This window comes from Ceratina calcarata, unplaced genomic scaffold, assembly GCF_001652005.2.
Source record: "Ceratina calcarata isolate Rehan_Ccalc_2016 unplaced genomic scaffold, ASM165200v1 scaffold162.2, whole genome shotgun sequence".
Classification (NCBI taxonomy): domain Eukaryota; kingdom Metazoa; phylum Arthropoda; class Insecta; order Hymenoptera; family Apidae; genus Ceratina; species Ceratina calcarata.
In genome coordinates this window covers 1,150,699-1,176,163 of record NW_017137499.1, presented here as the reverse complement: position 1 = coordinate 1,176,163, position 25,465 = coordinate 1,150,699, and the positions used below count along the sequence as shown (strand labels likewise).

The 25,465-nt window shown below is 43.9% G+C and overlaps 1 protein-coding gene and 1 long non-coding RNA gene across 8 annotated transcripts; one reads left to right on the top strand and one right to left on the bottom strand.

The window, feature by feature from the left end:
• Positions 1-9: 9 nt before the first annotated feature.
• On the bottom strand, positions 10-24,957 carry LOC108632606 (uncharacterized). Of its 7 annotated transcripts, XR_003390100.1 has the most exons (9): positions 23,086-24,144; positions 15,407-15,508; positions 14,243-14,644; positions 13,847-14,066; positions 12,644-12,930; positions 2,334-3,245; positions 866-987; positions 649-780; positions 22-537 (listed from the first exon to the last, which is right to left on the bottom strand). XR_003390100.1 is itself a non-coding variant. In XM_026819799.1 (8 exons), exons 6-8 carry the CDS (start codon positions 3,175-3,177, stop codon positions 506-508), a joined length of 1,008 nt encoding a protein of 335 aa, XP_026675600.1. In that variant the 5' UTR covers positions 3,178-3,245; positions 12,644-12,930; positions 13,847-14,066; positions 14,243-14,644; positions 15,407-15,508; positions 24,744-24,957; the 3' UTR covers positions 10-505. The 7 variants fall into 7 exon arrangements, 3 of the variants coding, with proteins under 3 accessions (XP_026675600.1, XP_026675601.1, XP_026675599.1); XM_026819799.1 differs by lacking the exons at positions 866-987; positions 23,086-24,144 and adding an exon at positions 24,744-24,957 and having other exon boundaries at positions 10-537; XM_026819800.1 differs by lacking the exon at positions 866-987 and having other exon boundaries at positions 10-537; positions 14,243-14,639; positions 23,086-24,700.
• LOC113465258 (uncharacterized) lies at positions 16,161-21,000 on the top strand. Its single transcript, XR_003390101.1, has 2 exons — positions 16,161-19,353; positions 19,490-21,000. It is a non-coding gene; the product is annotated as an uncharacterized LOC113465258 (long non-coding RNA).
• Positions 24,958-25,465: the final 508 nt, after the last annotated feature.

Genomic DNA, 25,465 nt, shown 5'->3' with positions numbered 1-25,465 from the left:
TAATAATAATAATAAGTAGACAAACGAATTAGAAGTCACTGTATCCAAAACGACCGACTGTGAAATTCAAATTCATCTAATACTAACACACTAATGAACTTCGATGACAATGATACGGTACCTTGTCTACACTACTGTTTCCAATCGTTATCCCAAATATATCTGTTCTGATCAACGATAGGCCGCGGTGCGTTGATGGACCCCTTCATAAGTGTCCTTCGCGACTTCACTAGATTTCACTACGCGGGCTGACAGTGCACGAACGTTACACGAACGGGCACCAAGACGGAGAGAATCGTATTCGTGTATTTGTCCAGGAAACGAAGAAATCGGGGGTTGCGGGGGGTTGCGGAGGGTTGAACGGAGGCGTAGACCGACGCGAGGGTGAGGCCTATACGCGCACAGCACCAAACAAACCGGTTGTTCGCGACCGAGCTTCACGTCCGAAGATTCACACACGACGTTGGAAAGAACTGAATCGTATCCGGGGACGTGGTCGTCCTCTTCACGCTAGTGAGTCAAATTTACTGAAGACACCTGTCGAAAGAGCGTGTCTTTTATACGTCCGTAGTGACAATGAACGAGATAACGCCGGCTCCCAGAGTTTACACGCGACTGGGTTTCCTCGTTCCCGACCCTTACACCCACCACGCTTGCCACGATTATAAGTGCCGTCGGCGGCGCATCGTAATCGAGTCCCTTGATATACGATCGTGTGGTAACTTCGCTGAAACTGGTGACTGATCTCTGTTTGTGTTTTCCTCCTGCATTTACTTAGTCCTCGGTACACAAAGAGAAACTATGAATTATGTATGTGGGCAATTGCATATGAAATTTATCCAAAATACTTCTACACATCACGCACCTTTCTACATTCTTTATATTATGATTGATGACAGTGTACTTCACGTACGTATATGTATAAATATTGAAAGATGCATTAATTTCGATGCTCTCATTCGAATCACGTTATATAAGATCAGAGTGCTTTAACAAATAAGGTGGAGGAAGATAATTTCAATAACAATTATTGTTCCTTGAACCGCTTGACATATCGGCCCGACGTCGTGGCACGTGCAGGAAAAACCGTGTCACGGGTAATGAGAAAAGCGTCGTGGTTGCGGTAAGAGAAAAACGGAGCCTTTCACAAATTCCGTGAACGCGGTTTCCTCGTTGGGGGTTCGCGCGAACTTCATTAAAGTGGTTCGAATGCGCGTCACGGTTCCTGCCGCGAGGGACGAAACAAGGAAAACCCGACCGATGTCGAGGGACGCGATTAAATAGATAATAAGGGAATCCCAGTTTCCTCCTCTAAAGTTCCGCGGGAAGCCGATCCGCACAACCGCAAGCTTTAAAGGACGCGACCGGTGTGCCAAACGAAAGTACGACGTCGACGAACGGAAGATATCTTTCTCCGTTCTCACCGAGAACGAACAAGAATGGAACGCGTCACTATGCAGAGCGTATAAAATGCGACGACTATTATCGGCGTTTAAAGGGGAGAAACAGGTCGTGGAAGGCAAAAAAACTGGAACGTGGAAAGTGATTTGCACCACCTTAAAGAAGAGCGACCACAGCATCCGATGCCGCAATGAAGGAACTACTGCAGCTTTCACCCCTCTCTCGCACGTGCTCCCGAATGATACAAACGTGTTCTTGTTAGAATGAGCCAAGCTACGCCTGACCTTGTCCCAGTACGTTCATATTCACAAAGGGAAATTAATGAATGAGACAAAGAGAAGAACAGCGAGGACACCATTTGATACTTATGTGAATTTAAAAGAGAATGGAAATAAAAGATGTAGAAGAGATTCATGAGTCGAAGTTTGAAAATAAATGCCGCATCAGTCTGTATTTCGAAAGTATTCTAATATAAGATAAGTGAAAACTGAACGAACGCGTGATATGTGTCATATGGTACAGCGGAAGGAAACGTCATTCACCGATGACGATCTCGGCGAAGACATCTATCGTTATGTAATCATCGGTCGATGTTTGACCCGAGGAGAAGCTATGAATCGGAAACAGCGTCACTCGGTCAAAGATCGATGCTAGACCGAGCTGAGGAGACGACGAAGATGATCCCGTTATATTCGCGGCGCCACCATAAAATTCGATTTCGCGACGCGGCTGCGCGCGTATCGGTATCGCGTGCTGCCATTGACCTTGAAATTTCCGACGGCAAGGTCGCGACAGGGGCGGGAGACGGACGCACTCGAAATTCGCGACCTCGTATTGGGGACAGAGGAAGCCCAGCGCGACGCGGCGGACGAAGAAGGTCCGGCCTCCGGCGGACTATCTCGCGGCCGATTGCGTTCTGTCTGGAAACTCACTAGTTCGGAGCAGACCGGCCAAGTGACTCTCTTCGTGGGCTTTTCGTGGACCGCGATGCTTAGTAGCTTTCGAACGACTGACGCAACGGTGCCTCGGCGTCCAGACGCTTACGCAACGACGCCGTGTCCCCTCTTTTTCATCCCTGTCGGAGACGGATCGAGGTGAGACGCGACCGAGTCGAAAAGGGACGATCGGTCCAACGCGGCACCGGTGCGGTGACGCGTATGCGACGCGGTGGCGATCGGAAGTGTGCCAGCTGCCAACGGGAACCGGTGTGAACCGGATGAGCGTCGAAATTCTGGGAAGGAGATTCGCTCGCCGTGGTACGGACAGGCGTCGCGACGCCCCTGAGGATCGAACGGTGACGTGCGACCGCCCGCCAAGCTCTCGTTTCGGTCTCCCGATGACGTACGCCGCTTCAAGACCGTCTGACGTTTGCACCGACCAGCCGAACGGAAGTCGCGCCTCGCAACGCTGCGGTATTTTCCATCGTTCGCGTGCAATACGCGTGGTTTTTGCCAACGGAGCTTTTTTTAGATCGACGCTTTGGATCTCTCCCGCTCGGTTCACCGTCGCCGATTTTACTAGACCCGACGTTCTTTGCCAACTACGTTGAATCGGCGATACCGAAAAGACGTCGCGTCGGCTCGTTGGGTTTAATCGCGGATTCGAACGGAAGGGAGAGAGATCGATCGCGGGAAAATAGAAAAAATTCTGCGCGGAGACTGACTTCGGTGGTCGGATACCCGGCCAGTGCAAAGCGCAAATACGAAAGCGCAGGCTTGGCACGAGATAAATGTGGGTTGCTGGAGCACAACGGGTACAAACGGGCTGCTGCACCATCCTTGATGAATGGATATAATCCGACCGATTTATCACACTCCCGTTTTACGTCCGATGAACTTCAAGGGCTAGAAATGAAATTCACTAATTTTAACGAGCACATATTGAGATAGGACTCATTCAGAACGCATACGACAGACATATGCTGACTGGAAAAAATACACCCGGACTGTTGTATTCATTTTAACATTTATATGTTCATTAATTAGATTTTACTTTATTAAACTTTGGTGACACGGAAGTCAAATATATTACATGATAAAAAGCGCGTCAAGAAGCACACGCTATTAATATTTATACGCGTATTTCATGTTAAAAATATTATACGGCGTTAAAATAATCAGAAATATAGATCCGTTTTACTAACTAGATAAGTACGTAAAAAATTTTTAATTTAACTGTACCTATAACATTATCCGAGTTAATTAAAAGCCGATAATTATGAGCCGACGATATCTTAGGATTATTTCTTCAAGTATTAGGTGTAGCTATCTTTAATCATCAATAGTTTCGTCTGTCCGAGACCTTCTCGTAATATCGAGGCCTCTGTACGTTCGTGTTAGCAAGTCACCTTTGGATCCTCTCGGAAACTATCTCTCGCTCGTGATACGGGCAATCGAGTTCAACTCGCACACACATATACGATGAGACGAACCGTGTTTCGCGATAAAATAAAGTCGTATCAGTTTCTGTTGAGGGAAATGGCGCGATACAACGCTCGTAATTGATTAGTCGACGGTTCCATCGATTATAGGTTGTACTATGCAAATATGTACAACGAAGTCCGATTTTAGACACTGCAGAATGCAGATTAACAATGATCGACCTCGTCGTCTCGCGGTAGACAAACACGCTGACCCATTTCCGCAATGCCAGCAATTTTACGAGATCTTTAAAAGTTACTCTCTGCCTGATACGTGTTTCGACATTTACGAAGAACTGATATCTGAATAAGAAGACGAGTTGCAATAACTTCTACAACCGTTGATAACAATTTCGATACGTTTCTTAGTGTCACTGCTTTATGATCACAATTCTATTATCCAGTATTGACATGATAAATTCTTGACTTGAGAATTATTTATAACTCATGAATAGAATATCGTAAGTTGAATTCCAAGGATAAATTGATAAAATATAATTGAATACTGTGAATCGAATAAAATGCGTATTGGCAAGTTTGGCTCATCATAGATTAAGTGGTACATCATGGGACAAGTACAGTGTTCAGGAGGATCAACGATTATGCTACCAGCGATAATGGTATTACTCGCACGTGGACAATGATTGACTAATAAAGCTGTGTGAAACAGGCTGGAGAATAATCGGCTTGCCCTCGAGTCATCGGCAATTAGCAAATCGATAAGCAAACAAAACAACGGTGAAAGTGGACCGAGCAATCTATCAGTATCCTCGACAGAAGCGCGGGTCTCTTTATCTCGACGATCGGACCACGGTGAAATAACGGGCAAACATCGACGTGTACCCGCGGCCCGTGGCTAACCAACGGTTTCATTCCGTACCGTCATCGGTCATCGTATGCGACCAGGTTCAGAGTTCGAATTGTCGTGATTCGTGTAGCAGAAAAGAGAACACTGACAGTGAAGTCGCATCGATACCGCGGCTCGATTCCGGCCATCCACTAAAGTACCAAGCGTTCGAGACAGACTATCGATCTTCCTATGAAATTGGCCTACGGCTGTACCATTGTTCTCCCTTCGATACCATACCTATGTCCTTTGACAGCGAAAAAAGGAAACATAAATTTCGTATGTAATCGATCATGTTACGTATTTATTCACTCGAATAAACTCGGTATCGATTTCTCAGCGCTCGATTTAAATGGTCAAATTGCTCCCTCGTTAATCGCTGGATATTCGGCGATGGCATTCAGCCACGTTTTACTCGAAGACGAACCGAAGCGGCAAATCGTAGCCCTGAACGCGAAATTGGTTTGAAAATGCCGGTTGACTATTTCGAATAATACTGAGCCTCTCCGGTGGTCAGAGAACGGAATGGAAAACTAGGAAGCAGTCCCGGTGCGGAATCCCGGGCGAAACGTGGCGCGGGTGCAGAGAGGAAGGGCAATCACCTCGAAAGTAGAAGAGCCCAGAGTCGGAGGAGCTTCGGGCGCGACGCTCGCTCGTAATAGTTCGGTGGAATTTAATCGAGACGGCAATTGTTTCCTATTAACAGTTATGAAAGCACTCCGACGACCTCTGAACCGCCTTTTGAACGGTCGCCGACGTCGAAGCCTTACATACCTCTGCGGTCTGGTCACTTTCAGTGGAATTCGTTCGAGAAGATTCTGACCGAGCATCGGGCTTTGGAATCACCCGAAAATTGCTAAGCGCGTTCGAGCTACGAACACGATTGAAAGCATCGTTTGAAGCTCGTCTATCGCGCACAAGCAAATTATCGATGAGAGAGATTGCAAGCAGCGGTCCGGTTTTTCCCCGAACGAAAGTAAACGTCACGTGGCGCCAGAGTGCAACGTCTTAAAGATCGATGAGTCACGGACGCGCCTTCGTTTGATTGAAGATTGAATTGGAATCGATACGATTGACAGGCTAAATATAAATAGTTTAACAGTGGCGAAGGTAATGGGAGAGATGGTATAATAATAGAAGCCAGAGGAAGGTTTTAAATAACTCCACGTGCTCGCTGGGAAAGTGAATTGAAAGCGATAGTGCTCGATTAATAACGTAATTGATTAAACCTCTCATATCGAACGAGGCGGAGAGGAATGTTCGCGAACAAGTTTTCAGTAACTGCACGTTGCTAAAGGATTTCCGAGAATATTAGCAAACCATGGAAACTTGTTATCTTTGGAAGAACGAATCGAAGGAATAAACAACAGGGAAAGATTCTAAGAGGAAGGTACATTACCTAAGGAAAAGTATACTGTTTCTCCACAAAGTACACTGCGAGAGAATTCTTATTGCAGCAACTTGGATTTTCCGAGAAATTTCTGTTGTGCGATTCGTAACTGAAATGTTCACCAAGGGGGAGGACAATTTTTCTAAACAGTCGCGATTCAAATTAGAATTTTAAAAGCAATTTATTTGATGAAACGGAAGTAGATCACGCGAGGAAAAAAATTCGAACGTATCTTTAAAAGGAAAAACGAAAGAGGTAAATCGCCGAAGATGAAAAAAGAAGCATAATAGAGATAAGATGTCGGTGGTGTAGAAATAAGCCTTTGAAGAAATATATTACCACGATGCGGTAGGAGTGGTTGCAGCAGAGGCCGCTTAATAACATCAAGATGCAACGTCTCGAACAGATCCTTCCCTTTTCTCTCCGTTTCATTTTCCACCACCTACCGCCGCCTCTTCGAGGAATGTACTCTGGCCTCGCGTTTCCTCGTCAGAACATTTTTTCCGCGTTCATTGTTTGATCGCGAACGAAACATCTAGCGAGAGCAGTTCATTTAACGAGGATCGGTCCAAAAGCTTCGTGGAAGAGAAAGGAGAAATGGGAACATAAGGGTAGCCTGACGAGATACGAGGAAATTACGATTTTAATATATCCTTATTTATCGTTACTCGTTAAAAAAGAGAATCGCATGATTCACAACGATCTTAAAAGCCTAAATCAAGAAGTGGAAGTTAATACACCGAAACGATCAGATAATGATTCGGTAGCTAAAAATGAGTTCTTATCAATCATCGTTAATTTCAATTGAAATATCGCTCGAAGATTTGATTAAGCCGATAGATAAAGGACAGTTGAATGTAGAATTGAAATTAAACGATGAAAGTACAACAAAAGAAGCCTTATAATACACGTGAACGTGTATTCCTTCATGGATGAATGTGATGGATAGATCCATGTTCCATACGTTTTGGACTCGCACGTTCGGAGAACGTGAATATGATGGTGAAATGAAAATCAATAGTCCAGCAATACATTTCGTTTAATTATTGCCTTGGAATTATATAGCTATAGATTAAAAATGCATGTTTTACTGTCTTGGAACGGTTATGGAGAGACGAATAAATACAATTTACGAGCACGTATTTTATGTATAGAGGATTAATGCGACGGGAAACACAGAAACAAAAATAGAACTCTATTTCAAGTGGCTACGAATTAATGTTCGAAAACCATTTTATAACTTGGCATCTACATCGTACCCTGGCCCGTAGATGTATCCGTAATTCCAGTTAAACGAGTAAAAGAAGGTAAAAGTTGCCAACGGCTTTGGGTTTCCCTTTCTACCGCAGCGGGCAAAGCGCGTTAAAGTTCCGGCACGTTAAACTTGTGCAGTTTACTACACCTCTTTTTAGTCCTCCGAATGCTCGTTACCACCGGTCCCGATGTTTCGGGATTTGAATCGTCCGGAGTCAGACTTTCTACGTACTTATACATCCGGCTGGCGGTCAACACGGCCGCCGTATTAAAAGTTTTCACGCATCCGCAAAGCGGATTACCGCGCGGCGTAATCGAAACACCATGCCAGCCAGAAAATGTTCGCAGTTATTCTTTTCACTGCTAATTCCGTATAAACCAAGACTTCTCGAATCGCCAGTACCACGGAGCCATCTTCATATTTCCAATTAAAAAATGACAAGCTACCTCGCGTATATCGTCATTAGCAAAAAAGTTTCATCAAACCACGGCACCTCAAAATCATTGCATGTACACATGTATTGGGTTGTCCGGAAAGTTCGTGCCGATATTTTAGGACAATTAAAACGCAACTCATTTAAATATCGTGTATGGTTGATTTTGATTGATTTAGCATTCGTGCTAATTAACGTAATGTCGAGCGTGGGTTGTTTTCGATTTCTGTTCTAATCATATCTTCGTCTGTGGTGGACGGCCTACCTGGGCGTTCTTGATCTTCCAGGTCGGAATTTCCAGCTTTAAACCGAGCAAACCACTTTCGCACAGTTCTTTCGGCTACAGCATCCTCGCCATAAACAGCGCATATCTTATTTGCCGCTTGTGTGGCATTTTTGCCCATTCGGAAAAAGAAAAGCATTAAATGCCTATATTGCACTTCATTTGCCACCATATTCTAAGGCGTACAAAACTGATAAAAATTAACGAATCGTAACCAATCTTTTTTCCAAACATGACTGAAGCTATCTCTTTCAGAATATGTACACATGTCATTTGTTTTCAATAATTGTGATATATTCAATCAGGTCTCTCGCGCTACCTACCGAAAATCGGCACGAACTTTCCGGACAACCTAATACATGTATAAAAAAAAACTGTGTTTTATGTTTTGCTTTGTTGCAAACCACTAACTCTACTAGTCTCTTTTCTCTTCACTCTCCTTGACTGTTTCCTCTGTCCTGGCTTTGTATTATTCTATGTACGTGACAGATGTATTCAGTCGGCTGTCCGTAAATCGTAACGCGAGAATTAACACGCAAAGGGTTCAGAGGGGAGCAAAAAAATATAGGGTACGAACCCTCGAGAACTATTTGAGTGCACTAGAGGCGCGCGACACGGAATACAAAGAAAGGTACTATTTTTTCATGCACCCTTTTGGAAGGGTGCCGCGCGTTCGTTTAATCCTCGTCGGAGACCGCCTAGATGACGCGGAGAGAGTCGTCGACGATGTATAACATCGTTTCCGAGATCTATCCAGACACCGTTTACGCGCAGGTGAATTACTACGTTGTAGTCGAGTGGTTCGATTGTTTCAAGTGATTCCATTCAAATTCAATTGCTCCGGAGCACTTGTATTACTAATTCACGTGTTTCGAGAGCGAAACATTCATCGTCGAGACGTAGATATACGACAAATTAATGTCCGCGTGCTCATTGCTGCTAAGCGAAAATACTACAGTTAAAAAAGGCACGAACAGTTCACGTCCCCCGTTTATTGCTTCGCATCGATCATTCCTGGCGCACCGCAAGAGCGATTCGACCTTAATCGTTCATGAAGTTTCCGTATCCGTCTCTGTCGGGCGAACCTGTTCGAAAAATGCAGCAATCACAGGGTGGATCACTGTGGAGGCTACGAAATCTCGCTGCGTATTGACGCCGAAGGGACTAACTACCGATGCCATCGACGAAGATCGTAGGTTGTCGGACTGATCAGCGTGAATTATCCGAACGAAGTCAATGCTCGAGACGTTCAGCGACAGAAATAGAAGTTCGTCTCGGAGCCATTCTTGAACGATCGACCGATCGGAGCGGAACTCGACCCCGGGACCTCGAACCAGAACTAGACGAGATCGATGCTGCCGCTGAGTATCGAAGTCACGCACAGACCCTGACACGAACTCTCTGAACCGCGGTCGATCCGCGTTCCGCGCGACAGAATGAAATCATAACACTCGGATGCGGATCGATCGCGAACGATCACTCGCTCACGAGGGGTCGAACTTCCATTGACATCGGTTAAAACGACACGGGCGCGACGTAACGGCGCGTGTTCCCGACCGATTGCCCGATGTTTAATGTTGCACAACGACCGAGTATCTTTCTGACGGGAAATCCACAATCGGGGTAATTGAGTAAATTCAGCTAACGAATTCTACTGCATCGTCGAACGGTTGCGTAACAGTTTGTTAATTTAGAAATTAAAGTTTGTTAACTCTGGGATAAATGACAACGTTGACAGCATCAAGAAATGCTTTCGAAATAACAACTGATTTCCTTTTGCGTCTCGACTTAAATAATGGGTTTAGAGGGAAAACGTATTGGAACTCGTTTTCTCCGTATCTCCATTTGAAACCGGAAGACGCCCGAAATACATATGCATAAACCGCGTACAGTATTCAACGTGCATTTCGTAAGCCGTGTCGAGTAAATCAAAAATAGACCGAAACCGAGATTCTGTATCACTCAGGCACGATTGACCCCGAAAACAAATTCATCAGCCTTCTTATCGCGACTCTGTAACTTTCCCACATTTTTTAACCGCGCTAGTAACGATTACATAATACGATAATAGAGGGAATTAAATAAACTAGAAATAAAATGTGTCCAGTTGCTGATTATACTAACTACTAACATGACGCTGCGTAATCAGTCATTTATGTGGAACAAAGTCAACAAATTCTTCAAAGGTTATACAACAGATCTTTCAGACACATTCCAATTTAACTATAATTTTCTACAATTTTTTAACTCGTTTTATCATGCGATGAAACCGTCGATAATGGTAAAATGATGATTGACCGATGGCTGACATTTAGCGATTTTCTTTCTATTTTCTTTCCATTGCTTTCGGCGCGGTGTAACGATGCGCTTTCGTAACGGGCTGTGGACGGTAATTTATCTTCGTTCTCAGGATTTAGTGACGGATTACAACGGTGAAAAATAGAAGTAATGAGAATGAAAGAATTGATGGTGGACGATATTTTCCCGTTTGCTTACACCGCGAAAACCATTGTCGTTAACACGAGACGGACCTAGAAACGTTCATGTCCATCCGCTACTTGATCCTTTCGTTCAGATATCTGAACAATTGTGACTACGACAGATAACAAAACGAAGGAATTTCGACTCTCGTCTCGATCAATGGCGACCCGCTTTTTTGCGTGAAACATCGGAGTAAGAATCGAATGGAGACACAACTCTGAATCTAAAGTGCTTTGTTCAATAAATTTGCAATTCACGCCAGTCGAAATACGTACTACTGGAAATATAGATTCAGCCCACGCACCCACAAATAATAGTAGCGCAGAGGCTAACTCGAGAGAGCTCCGAATGCTGAAGGTTTTTCAAAACGCGATACGTGACAGAAAAGCGAGACACCACCGCCGATTCCATAGGAAAATATTCTGGTTACTGTCAAAACGAACTTCCCCGATCTGCAGCACCCACGCGATCTATCTCGTTAAAAAAATTAAACAAAGGGGAAGCTGGAAAGCTTATTGGAGTTGCTTCGACCATTTCCGAATCCGAAATTCACGGCGGGCGAAGTACCCTCGAATACAATATCGCGCAGGGAGCGGGACGTGACACAATACGGAACGAATGGAATCGGTATATCTAGGATTGAAATAAACTCCACGACAAATTGGGAAGGTTTTCAGCCCGTCGGCTTTCGTTGATGTAACGTTACGCAACGTATTCGTCGTCATTCGCGTGCGTGTACACGCGACGTTTCTCTTTTATCCCGCGGCTTAATCGCCACCTATTATTTCCGAACCGATTAATACCGGTTTCGCGAGCTTCGTCACCGCTAATTATTCTTCTGGTCTGGCAGAATTCAGAGTTATCGTTCGCGCGGGGTTAATCGTGCTCGGAAGCCTGCCCGGCAGTACCGGGGCAGAGGGGGAGGGGAAGCGTAGAAGGACAGATATGGAAAACCGCTGACGCGCGCCAGTTTTCCACGTGGTCGGACGTTCAGCGTCCGCTCGGGTTCATTTGCGTTTCGGATTCGGGTCACCCTCATTTCCGTCGTATTATTGTCGAGAGCGTTCCTTCTTTTCACCAGGGAGGACGACCGCCTCAATGGCGTGACGGGAATAAAGGAATAAGCACGGTTCCGAAATGCACGCCTGTGTGTGCACACTTTTCTCGCGTTTCTGTTTCCCCGAGATCATTTCGGACCAAGCTTGCGAATATCGTTCTGCCATGCGGCCACGATAGATAATCGTGCGGTGTCATATTGTTCCAAGTCATTCATGTTCGAATAATCTGAACACGCCTTCTATGTATTTTCTAATTTCTCTGTGTTTGATTCAATTAACAGAAATAATAATAGCAAGAACTGTCTCGTCTCACGGTTAAACGAAATATTACTGAAGGCACACAAGGAGGTATCGCACACCTTGTTCTCACCCAAGATACTAAACTTCTGCAATGTAACCAACTACCTACCCGTAGCAATGCAAGCATAATTATTCAAAATCCATTTATTCAAAGGCCATTCTAATGACTACAACGTTCTTGGGAAAGTGCTAGATAAGACATGTTCGTAAACAATATAAAATTAACGATAGAATTCTGCAATCGCTTAAATTACTCAATGAATCAGCCGGAAGCAGTAGGCAAATCGCGAGTCAGCTCTAAAACGCGTGAACAAGTTTCGCATCGTCATTTAAATTCAATTGGACATCTCCAAGTAATTGAAACCAAATGAATCGTAACGTTCCAGAGATTCCGCGCATCGTTGAACGGAAAAATAACAGCATAAAATGAAATATCATTTACTAGTCACGAAATAAAAGCGACAACTCGGATTTGTTAATCATAGAGCGCAATAAGTCGAAATGGAATGCAACAAAACAGTTGTCCCGTTGCCAACACACACCCTCTACACACCGATATAAATTGAACGCCTTAATGAAAGCCTCGTGACTCTTCTCTAGCCCAATTATTGGTCTCGCCTTGTCGTCGTCTCGCTCTTTTGGTTCGATACATTTTTACGCTTCGAAGACGCCAGAGAATGGCGCTTGTTTGCAAAACGTTCGGACGATCGAACGTGCTTACAAAGCGATACGTTCGTAAGTATTAATGCGATAAAATAACAGCTCGTGGTACTCACCATTTTGAAGAATATCTGCCGATGCCGGCACTCGAGTCGTAAAAATAGATCACAAAACCGTTTCGTTGTTTTCAATTCGTATATCTGATCAAATTATCCAACTCCTTAGATACTTTTATTATCTTATTATATTAATTCCGACTCGATCTATCCTCGATTCCTCTATCTCCTCGTTTTATATACCCTCGCAATAATGGAAGAAGAATACTGCATAAAGAATATCACTAGTTTACTTTGGCTGTATTTCTTTGCGAGTATCACACTTGCCGGAAACCTAAAAAAAGAACCTGCAACAAGTGGCACGCATTAATACGCTGCAATTGATACAAATTGTGTACGAACGGCGTAAGTAACGTTTAATCTATGAATAAGGGGACGGAATATTCCGGAGAAAATTGTTGAACGATGCCGTGTCAAAGAATGACGCTCGCAAGCTGGAAACGGAGCCGTCGTTAATGATGATAAACTGTTCTTTGAATGAGCATGACCGTTGACCGACATTTAGATCAAAGGAAGGTCTTTCAACGTTCAATTCGAAATTATATCACAATGCCGACCTTGTTCGCTGTAATACACCCGCGTTTGAAATATGAACGAACGCGAGTTCTTCTCGCCTTTTCCGGATCTACTCAAGAGAATTCTCTACCGATCGTGGGAATTCCACGAATTTCGCGTCAACCCGTGGCATTTTCGATTTAAAGCAGAAGGCGCTAACTTTCCTATTCAACTTGATTTATTCATCTTTATTCTATTCGTTTTGTTCAGTTTCATACGGATAGAAAGTCGGATAATAACAAATCGACGTTGTTCACGTAGAGCGTTCAGTACATATATGTATAGATTCGGTATATTCAACGCTTAAAGGATTAGCAATCGTCCAGGCAATTTATCTATTCTGATCTTTAACTTTCTACATTATCCTTCGAAGGAATGAATTAGACTCGCGATGTAATCTTGATAAAAGAACGATACGTCTGAGCTCTTTCGCCGTTCTCTCGCCCAGCACCTATAAATTTTCCACTGTTGGACCGGTATGAGGACGAATCGCATTGGCTGCCAACGCGTGATCTTACCTCGAGTGGCTACTTTCACTACGGCTTGCAATTGACCGAAGCGACGCGACGACAAATAGTAAACGCGAGGAGGCGAGAAACCTCGAAAACTGTAGGCGTAACGTTAGAAAGTAGACAAGTTACGATGTACCTGTCTAATGAAGCACAAACTCGCTGGCAGCAGATACGTTTGCGAGCACATGAACGATCTCGATTCTGCGTGTTACAGAGAACTCATGTTCTACACCTCGCGAAGCAGTTTTTCTTTGCCCTTGTTCTTCCTTTATCTTTTTCGCGTACTTTATCTTCAACACGCTTGAACGAAAGCTCTTCTAGACTCGTTCCTCGTACGAGCGCTCGATAAATCGGATCTGAAACGTGACGGGGACATGAATTATGTGATCGTGCTTAGAACACGCAGATCCCCTTTACGCCAGACCCGTCTTCCCGCTCTCTTCACCTTCCGTTCTTGATTCCAGTATTAATGGAATCGCGCATGTTCGTGGGTCTGACATAAGGGATAACCACGATGCAATCCTCTCCTTACCTGTTCGCGAAAATTAAACATCTCCCTGGGATTACGTAAAAGCAGGAAATCAGGTCGTCGCAGAGACTAACCATAGCTCAGACGCCTCTGGAGATCTCTCAGAGATTCGTTTGCTATACGTTCGCTTCGGATGCCTCGAGCACCTTTTACGGATTTTTAAAAAAAATTTCGCCGGAACACTACTGTTCGCACCTTGTTGATTGCGTGGTTGCTCGGATGTTTTCCTTCATACGGATCGATCCGCGTTCGCTGATTCTACCACACGATATTGGGACACGTGTAATATACGTTGGAGTTCCACCTATGAGTAGCCTATAAATATTCTCGTATGTTGATCATCTTGTTATTCGTGTTCCCAATAAACCTCCTCTGCTTCACCATATGACCACCTGCCAATCTAATCTGTTCCAAAGAAACGACTGCGTTAAAACGACAAGTTTTTACCTACTATGAAACAGAATCGGATTCAGAAGGCGTCAATTTCAAAATCATCTTGCATATACTTTCGAGTCACGAACGGATGAGAATGTCACACCGTCCTCATAGACACACGCAATCGCGATCGTTATACACGCGGAATCTTTGCGACGAGTTTCCATCAACAAAGGTGTATCGAGTCTTCTTTTTATAGCATCGCGTGATAAATACTACTGCGACGTCTTGAAACGTAATCGTTTCAAGATCATTCTAATTAATTTAAACGCTGCTTATGCGGGCCACGAATCCTCTGAATCCGATTCATTTAAACCGGGGTAAATGAGCGCGCCCTGGACGCAGAACCGGCCGCGTTTTATTGGACTTAATTCGACTGCTCGGTTTAATTCAATACGGAGACGTGCGTGCGTTCAAGTCTAACTTTCGTGAGGAAATGTATAAAGAGACGTTCGAGAACGCCTTAACAACAAATCGAAATTCGTGTTAAAATCGAACACCGTGTTACAATATAAATTTCTAATTAACGTATATACGTATAAATAGATTTGCTTTTTATTGTATATGACATTTTTATTATTCATACGTCCACTACTGTGTATTGTATGCATTTAATAACGAGGTGCATGGGTCGATGAACTCGAAGGTAATGACATTTTGCAGGCATCGAGATTCTATGGTTCGGAAATAAGTACTTACGTCGCGGTTTCGATCAATCGATTTGATACTTACACTCATCGGGTATGGGCTGTGTTATCACACTGGCAGCACGAAACTTCGCTGAACGACTCCTAGCCGACGACCCTGGCAGCCATCAACGAGCGCGAAACAAGCCTGTATAGACAGAAAAATGTCAATGTCAATAATCCGTTTCCACGAATGTAATTCAGCTCGATCTTAAAATTGATTAATTAAGAGAATCTACTGCTAGGGATTAAATTGTTTCGCTTGACGCAGAGGAAAGATATTGCAAATACTCATTACTGTTAAAACAGAGAACAGTCGTTGGACTCATTTTTAATTGGATTCATCCTGTATTAAATCTTTTTTAATACAGCGTTGCCAAAAGAACGAGGGTGAATATCTTTCGTAGCCACGATACTGATCCATCGCTTGCATTATTGCTGCGTCGCGGCTACAACGCGACGGAGACGAGAAAGTTTTTAAAAGTTATAGTCAACGCACAAAGGCGCGGCTTTTGCATTTGCATCTGAATCGCAGGTGAACGCCTGTCTCGGCCGCGTATTTTATTCCAGCCAACCTCATATATTTCCACGCCGCGCGAAACGGTATGGCGTATGGCATCGCGACACGAGTCGCCCGTTTCTATCATCCGGAGTCCTGTTCGCTCGCCATCTCCTCGAGGCTCCGTTCAAAATTTTCACTCGAGCCGTCTCGAGGGCGAGCGAGGAAAAGGGAGAATGGAGTTCTGGTGCACCGGAATCGCGCGCGCGCGCGCGCGGCGCGAATTTTCCGTTTCCCGAAAAGGCCCCGGGCGTATGAAACACGAAAGTACGTTTAGACATTGAAAACCGTTTCAAAAAGTCTCGATAGGATTTTCTTTCCTTAACGTATCCTACAGCTTTCACTGACTTTGCACAGAGCAGAGATACGGCAAATAATAGGGTCAGTAGTATAAGTCAATCATTAAATATTACAAAATGTAAAACTCATAATAAACGTCACTGCGTTAATATTTACGTCTAACTTCATCTCTGAAAGATGTAACAAATTGCTAAAAAAAACAACGTTTCTTATCGCCTAAAAATGTGACGCACTCACGAAGTTGCTTCAGAGAAAGTTGCTTTCTTACAGTCACAGGCTTTGCCAAGAAAAAAAAAAGAAGTCGATTCAAGGCTTGGCTGTGCTCCTGTACACTGAGGAACACAAGCAATTTTATCGAGGAACTGCAGGAAATCGCAATTCTCTTAGTTGGAAGAGGAAAAAAGTTCGCACGATCGAGAGATGACCTTAATCTTATCAGGAAATTAACGCCTATTGGCGCGAAGATAAAGGCCGTCGATCGAACCGCACAAACGCCGCCCGATAAAAATAGAACTCTAAGGCCGCAGATACGTCTAATTCTCATAAATGAAATGAACGTACCGACTTCTGCCGTTTCCATCTGAGAATTTTGCAAAACCGATCAAGATTTAATTCCCGGAATCAATTACACATCGTGATTGTCAATTGATCTTCAAACACGACGTCCGAACGACAATACATGCTAAACGCAATTTCCTTTATTCTTTATTTTTTTACACACGCGCGTTAATTTGTTATATAACGTTTGAACGGATCTGGCATAAACTCCGACTTGACGCAAACGCGATGCAGCAATCGTTCCATGTAGGTACAGGCCAATAAATTCCATGAAAGTTCGAGTTAACACGGGTACGACGACCTCTATGCCACGATCGATCGTGTATCTGTATCTCGAGACTGTGTGCTTAAAGGTACACTCACACCGATCAATCACCTGGAAGTACGAATCGCGTGACGTAGAGCACGAGGCAAACAAAAGAAACGGTCACCAAAAAATTTCCTTCGTCTAGACCCCACGATATTCTTGCTCGGAACGAACCGCGCTTCTTGAAGAAAGAAGTTCTTCTTAAATTAAAAAGCACTGTGAGGATACAAACTAATAAAAGATCGTGCATCTTCTTGATATTCCTGCTAACCGGCAGATGATTGCTCGTTCGCATTTCCGGGAAGTTTTCCAAATTAGAGCGACAGAATTTTTAAGCTTCAAAGGCTGCGAATTCCAGCCACTGTATCGCCCTCGTTGTGCTGACGTCTCGTAAACATTGCAATACAGAAAGAACTGACGCGTCGAAACGAAATATGAAACTAGCAATAGCGCACAGCCTTGTGTTTCATAACCGAACGTATTTGTACTACTGCGAATATATACTGTAATGACTCGATCCCTGATGTCGCGTTCTGTGAAACCTGCTTATCGCGCGTCGTGCGTCGAAAGACAAATCGATCTACCTGAAAACGCTGCACTGCAGGAGCGATTGAATCGAAAGTGGAATGGTTCATCACGAAAATGTTAAACCGCGCGGATCAATAGGCCGAAGGAACAAATTGCTCGAAAGTAGTGGCTCAATTAAACAGGCGATCATTTTCCTTTTCTATGCTAAGCTGTCTAAAGTCTCGCACACATACATGCACATACATATGTAATTAAAGCCCCCGATCGATTTTCCTAAAATTACACCTGCTACTCAATTTTAAAATTAGCAACCATTATCTTATCCGAGACTAATACGTAGTGACATTTGAGAGGAGTAATCGATTCACGGAAAATTGCTATATGAATGCGATAGTACAGGAAGCAAGTGGAATTCGTACACAGGAAGCTAGCGCATAACTTTGATAAACGGAAACCACAGTGAAATATCAGAACTCCGCTTATACAATTATAATGCAAACCCATTGACATTTCATGTTACATAAACACGAAACACGATCTTAATCGCACCTGTCTGTGAACTCTGAACGGTAAACTATAAATATAAATATTTTTTAACATGTCATGATTCATTAAATGAAATCACGACTATTAATACTTAAAGTCATTAATTATCGTACTATTTTTTTTTGTTTTGTAATGTGTATTTTATGGCAAGCTTTCTCTTCGATATGAAACATGCAATTATGTTGGCAAAAGTTACATTGTTATATTGCTTGCTGAATTATCTTCGTTACTTAAAGAGTTAAAGAAACAGGAAAAAAAATATGTTAATCATACGTTCGAATGGTCTATTATTAGTTACTAATGATGATTATCTAATAATCTTCGGAATATTTTGCTTATCGAAATGTTTCGTAATCGCAAGTAGTAAGGAAGGCAGAAAATCGATAAGGTTACTTGATAGACCGTCACGGATGCGTCACCGAATCGATACGCGTTTCCTCGTGACAAAAATCACAGTGGCTGGTTGTTAAACGAATGTTTACAAGTGCGTGCTGTTAGTTGCCGTTTGCATTTTTCAACCAACAATCTGCAACGAAATCTGCCCGAAAGTCGTATTCCAATGACTCGCTATTACTTCCCGATAAACGCGCGCATCGTTCGCAGTTGGAAAACGAAAAGTCTATACGGTATTTTTATATCGACTTCGTCTTATCAAACATCAAATGTTTCATGCCTTATTATCGCGATTACTTTATTCGGGGCACGTATTTGTGGGGCGAAAATATCAAAAGCAGGGATGCATTATTCAATCGTGAAATGGAATATTTTATTTATTCATACAAACGACGCGTTGGCATAAACGTGAAGCTCAGCGAAGAGTCAAGCCGATTGACACTTTTACGACGAACGATAAAAATGCTCCCCATTAGAGAGAGGATGCGGATTTTACTTTTTTTTCCTGTACATGTCTGCGATTGCCGTTACTCGTACATAAACTTCAAAAGGCGAACGATATGAAAATATGACTGAAACGAAATTACGTTACGTTCATCATTTCCGGATTTGCATTCCCTTAAGTACATATGTGCCGGGCCATTGAAAGAGGAATAATCTCTGAGTTAGTGAGCAACCAAACGTGCAAACGAATTGCTTTTTTTATGTCGCCAGGTTTGATCCGACGACAGGCCAGCTAGTCGATTCTGAGCCGTTGACGTCAGAATCGTTATACGCAGATGGAACGAGACACGTTTCAAAGGTGAGTTTCATACCAAGTAGAGGCATCGAAGAATCGACTGATTGCGTGTTTGTCCGCTTCACAAAATAAAAGTCTCGCGCGTTCGATGAGTAAAAACACAGATACACGGATTTGAGGATTCATCTTTTCTTTGAAGATTGAATATACGAAGCACGGAGCGCCGAGTCGACTCTAACGAGAGAAGTAACGGGGAAATTTGGGTCTTCTCCCGTTAATTTATTCTTTTCAGGGCATCGAGTATGCCGGGGAGCGTGTTTTAAAAATCGAATTAAACGGGCGAACGCGTTCGATCAAAGGGAGTCGGTGTTCGATCGCAACCGAAAGCCCGCTTAATTACTCGTCACAGTAGCAAAATAATGCACCGATCCAACGAAACACGGGATATACATAAATTTCACAGCTACCGAATCGGCTGAACACCGAGAACCGGGGAAACAAATTTCATTATCGTGGAAAATATTGCTCGCTTCGTACGGATTACCCATTCGATTCCCTAAATAATTTCAATCTCGATAATACATCACGCCGCGATGACCGTCGATGGAATATTGCTATATCGTCCGTAATTCGATTTGCAAATTTGTTCCCGATATCGAGTTCCGTTTTGGCCCCTTTTACGAAAGCGTAACAATTCGATAGAATAATTTGTTTTCAAAGACAAATTAAAAAGGTATCAGGACCGTTCGAATTTTTATATGATGAAGTCAGAGCGTCGAATCTCTCATTGTTTCGTCTCAAACAACGAAACGAGGTCCAATGACTTTTGGAAAATCACTCGTTCGTGCATCGATCATCTCGCGATCTCGGCTCGCGAACGCGTTTCGCATTTGAAAGCGATAAACGAGGGATCTGAAAACTTTCCTATTGACCGTGACGAGTGTGCCTACGTATACACATGGCCTCGCAGCCAGAGGAACGCTCATTTTTAGTTTTCTCTCGTGTCGCTTCTCGCGTTTATTTTCGGTCGATGAAAGCGTAGGCAGAACATATGTACATGCGCGTAGCGCCAACACCCGAAAAGAAATAACCCATTTTCGGTTCCCATGCGGCGCACGTTTCCTGGCAGAAGCGTTGGTTCCGCGAGGGAAAAATATGCGGCCATTCGTCCGCCACGAATGACAATGAACGGATGGAAACACGTTGCTTCGCGTGTTCCTCGAAATAGATAATCGGATTCGCTTACCTTCGCGAAAGGGAAATCAGCGATGACGCCTGTTTCGACTTACGTAAGATTTCGGAACGAGGGAATCGCTCGGCGAGCAGCGAACGAACGCGATTGCTGCCATTTGTCAAACGAAATGCGTGCGTATCTGTCAAACTCCAGAGGAGGTTTATTTCTGGGAAAAAAGAAGGAATGTGCAGATGGCAAATGACATGACGTCATTTCTGCCTGGACCTTGAAATGAGCGTTGTATTAACTACACTTCTCACAGCTCGGAATGGAGAAAACGATAATGCTTTCTGGAGAACAAAAAACATATTCCGTGGAAAATCGTTGAATGCACGTACAGTTTACAAATTCAAGTTCGATCGCTATTCCTGAGATGTAAGACTATCAGGTGAATAGAATGAAAATAACATCTCCTGGTACAATCAAGAAATCTTGTATTTTATTGTAATATCGTGAATAAATGCAACCGCAAAGAGCACAAGGGTCAATAAAACGTCGTGGAATAACAGGAATCTCGAGAGCCCTGCTGTTTTGAAATATGACGGGTTTAAGATAATAACGTGGCTCGCCTCAGCCGGCGGATTCGAAAGCTGGCGAGGCTCGTAGTTACCTTTACACCCAGCGCTATCACACTGACGTAAGGTTTGCGGACTCGAAGATAAAAGCTACGCTTGACCCCTAGCTAAGGTGATTCCTCGTGATTTCGACGATCGAGCAAGATGCTCGACGAACTTGCTCCGATTCCCGTGATTCACGACCCGACCGGCTATTTTCTGCATGGAGGACGCTCGCCCGCGTTTTCGAGCATTCGACCGCACCGACTCGTCCCGTTCGAAATACATTGAACAGCGAACTGCATAACGTAATACCCATTCCGTAGAATCTCTTGTGCAAGGTCTGTTTATTTTACCTCCAGCTGAATTCCCGGCGAATTTCATTCAATATGATAGGAGCTACAATCGTGCAAGGGACAACGAGACTGGAACAGATGGTGGATTCCGAATGTTTACACGTTCGCTGAGCTAAACACGATTGAAACCCAACGTTCTCGAAGTTGCAGCGAACCTGCAACCAATGCCGTTTACGCGAAGGACATCTATCGCGTCCTGTACAACGAAAGTTCAATCGGAGCAAGCAATGCTTGGGTCGGAAGACGATTTCTGTCTAAAATTAGAATCCTACTCCTACAGAGATTGAATAAGGTAGCCAATATTGTTCCTTACGCGTTGAATATACAATATATACAATAAATCTGAAATACTACGATCACTTCGAGATAGTCAATGATCATTTTAACTAATGACTGCAAGTTTTCTTATACATATTCCATATCTTTTGCAATTTATGTATAACGATCTGTGAGTAAGATGATTGACGTAACTACTTGAATGGACTTCCACCTCGAATCCAGTCGGGCGACCTTTCATGCATTTTTTTCATTAGAAATTAAATCTCCTCTCAGAAGCGATCCATCGATCGATCCGCGGACTCCGTCGATGCGGGACGCGCAAAATTCAAATCCGGGGAGCCACGCGCGGATTCGAAAAATCGATAAACTCGTTGCGGAGCCCATGGCCGCATGCATCCTTGAAAGGCCTCGACCTCGACTAAAAATTCGCTCGTGACGGGCGGTACTACCTGACCTGAGCAGGTGAAACTCGACCCAACGGGGAACGAGTCACGAACAGAGGCTGCACGCTGTGCCCCGTTACGACACGAGCCGATTTTATCTGCTCTTTATGCTGGCTCGAGTTTGAGTCCAGACTGGTTTCTCGTAGTTACATTTAAATTCCACAAAAACACGCGAGTGAAAAAGTAAACACGAGAGTTCGTAACGTAACGAATCATACGTGATACTCGGAAAACCGTTGTAGTTCATAGAAAATAAATCGTTCAGCAAATCTCCGTTTACTGAGAAAAGATTTTAATTCTTATCAGAATTATGTGAACATTTAACAATTAATTAACATTTAACAATAAAAAACATTATGAACAATTAATTCCTTGCATCCCGAATTCGTATCGAAATTAGTTTGACCAATCGATCGAGTAAATCGATTTTGCAAGTTATGCATGCGTGCATTCTCGAGTCGCAATGGGGAAAACAGCTCGCGCCTTGGCGTTTCTGGAAGCTACCAGAGACTTGCTAATTCTATCACCGTTGCTACTGAACAGTGGCGCAACTATGCCAAACACGCTGATATCTGAGTAAACAATGTACAAGTACACGCGATAAGAGGTACGTTCGAAAGAAACCGGAGCCAAACTATGTACAACCATCTCAGTTTACTTCGATTCGGGATCGTATATCGATAGAACGACGCTTTGTCCGGAGTCTAAATTATCATGTACAACCATGCATCTTTTAAATGCCGGAGTTCGCACGACACGATTAATGAACAATAATAAAGCGTAGACAAAAGTGATTGTAAATGGTAATAGAAGTTTGCAGAAATAGTCGATTCTTGGACGTCGGTCCGCGTCGTTCCGCAGAAATTTCAGACAAAGCTCGAGTAGTAAGTTCGCGGAACAACGGATCGTGGAAATCGCGATCGATTTACCTTTTGTAAGCTCCCCTGTACGCTACTAGTCAGCAGGTTTTTGAAATCGACGATGGCGAAGTAGGTTCGACACACTCGTCGTGAAATCAGAGCGACGAAACGATCCCTTCCGTTTCGGAGCCGAGTAGCGGTGTTTTGTAAATAGAATTGTACGTAGCGATAAGAACGCGGAAAATTGGCTTGCTTAACAGGAACGGCACGATCGACACGTTGCCGACAGAAGGCCGTTTTACACTGACCCCCTGCCACTGGAACTCCTACGTATAACCATCGTCTCTACGTCCTGCCTCGGTTGCCATGTTGCGTGCTTTTGCCTCTGTGTGGGTGATCTATAGCCTGCTCGACGCCGATAGCCTGGCCTGTCTGTGTTCGTACGTGCGTCGGTGTATTTCTGTGTCTGTACCTTGTAAGTGCCGGTCTCCACCACGGAAACCGTGCACACAAAAGCAAAGGTTGTACGTGTGACGACAAAGAACTCCGAATTCTCTTTGTGACGCGACTCGTTTCCAACACTCGGTCACCGATCTTCACAGGGAAGGGGATTCAAGAGCGATCGAACAAGATCGAAGACGATCCGATAGAATACAGACGTAAATCGAATGGAAAATCTTTGGAAAGAATCGCTGACTCACCGGGAAACGTTCGCGAAACGATCGATAGTGGGGAAGTTGCCGTTGCCGAGCGTTTCGGGCACCAACGTGACCGCGATTATGCGACCGGTATCTATCTATATAGCACACGCGTGGATCTTAGAAGTGTCAATTCTTTTTTTTGTCACCTAATCGGCTGATAACCGAGCGGCAGTTTCGCGGCGAGGAATGCAGATAACGCGAAAGAGGCGCTCAGCCTTGTACGACAAATTGCACTACGCAAAGAAGGAGGCGAAGAGGAAAAAGCGACGAGCAATTAGCCGAGGGCACGGCTATCGTAAAATGCGATTGGGAAATCAAGGGAGATCGATGCGAGTCGAACGAGCCGGGATACGCGATAAAACAATAGTACATCCAACGGTTTACGTAATCGCGTATCATAATTCAGGTTTCAATTATTGGCTAATAAATAATTGTGATAATTGAGCGAGTACGCGCATTCCCAGCTCCAGCTGACTAAACAATCTTCGCAAAGAGAGGCTACTGAACGAGAAAATCGACCAAACCGCGACGACACGTTGTCTCCGATTAAACGTGAAACAGCGCTACGTCGCTCGCGTTAGTAATAAATTCGTTTGACAAATGATTTTGTCAAGAATCACGGGCGAAGTGACAACAGACGAATCAAAGTTGGTTGTTTGCAATCTCCATTTGCATTCGCCTAGATAACACACTATTGACGTCATCGGACGACATCTTGTACGAAAAAACAGTTGCTTCCTCGGTTAAGACGATTTACAGCCGATCATCGAGACATCAGCAAATTGTAGGAGAAGTTCTGTTTAGAATTACAATTATCACGTGTAAAATGCATTCACGTATTTGCATGAAGGTCGATCGCTGTCCGACCGATTCGTTTACTCGAAACTCGCGATTACGAACAGACTCCGTTACGAGTCGAGATTCTACGATATTTTCCACGAATGAAACCACAACCGTGACGTACTCCGGGTAACATCGCGACCGAACATTTCGCATTAGCTCTAATCGTTGTAAACTGCTACTTACGTAAAATTTTCTTTTAGTCACGGAATAGAACGACCGCTTGCGTAACGAGCAACAATTCGTTATTCGATTGCAATGGGCGCGTAGCGAGACCTTTGAAAACTCTGCGAGCGTGGCTATAGCCGCTGTTTGCTCGTACCACACCACTTGAAGAGTAATCGATCGGTCGTGAATCATCGAGTCACGAGGGCTGACCGTGGTGAAAAGGGACGCGTTTTCGTCCGAAAAACGGACGATTTTCCCCCGTCGGCTCGCCGCTGCTAGGCGCAACACGCGTCACGTCGTCGCCCATGCATCGACGGCGTAATTAAATTTCAATGGCCATGTATTTTTCGCGAAAAATTTCACCGATGCGATGCGCGCGAACAGATTCTAGATAACGGATCGGTCGGAAAAAAAGAGGGGAATCGGCAGGGATAGATACGAAAAATATCGTTAATTCCGGTGCGGCGTTATCGCGATGAAATATTCAGCAGCGTTAAAAAACGGCAACGGTACGGGCGAACGAAATTTTACGCTGCGCGTCACCGCTGTAGAATTAAATATTCGATAGTCAACGTTACGCGTATTGCGGGCCAAGTATATAATTTTTAACCAAAATTTACTGCAACACGTATCAGTGTGTTTGGTTGGATTATCGACACTTTTTATAGCTTCAGTGTATTTTGCGTTCCGCGTTATATAATCTATGTTATGCGATGTTAACGTGCATCGGGAATATTGGA

Excerpts from the sequence above, each read along its gene's own strand:
- LOC108632606 (XM_026819799.1), bottom strand. The coding sequence starts at position 3,177 with ATGGTGCAGCAGCCCGTTTGTACCCGTTGTGCTCCAGCAACCCACATT. Across the intron at positions 781-2,333 it reads GGCCGGTCTGCTCCGAACTA|GACTAAGTAAATGCAGGAGG; the intron begins GTGAGTTTCCAG and ends TTGTGTACCGAG. Across the intron at positions 538-648 it reads TTATAATCGTGGCAAGCGTG|GTGTCTTCAGTAAATTTGAC; the intron begins GTGGGTGTAAGG and ends CTCTTTCGACAG.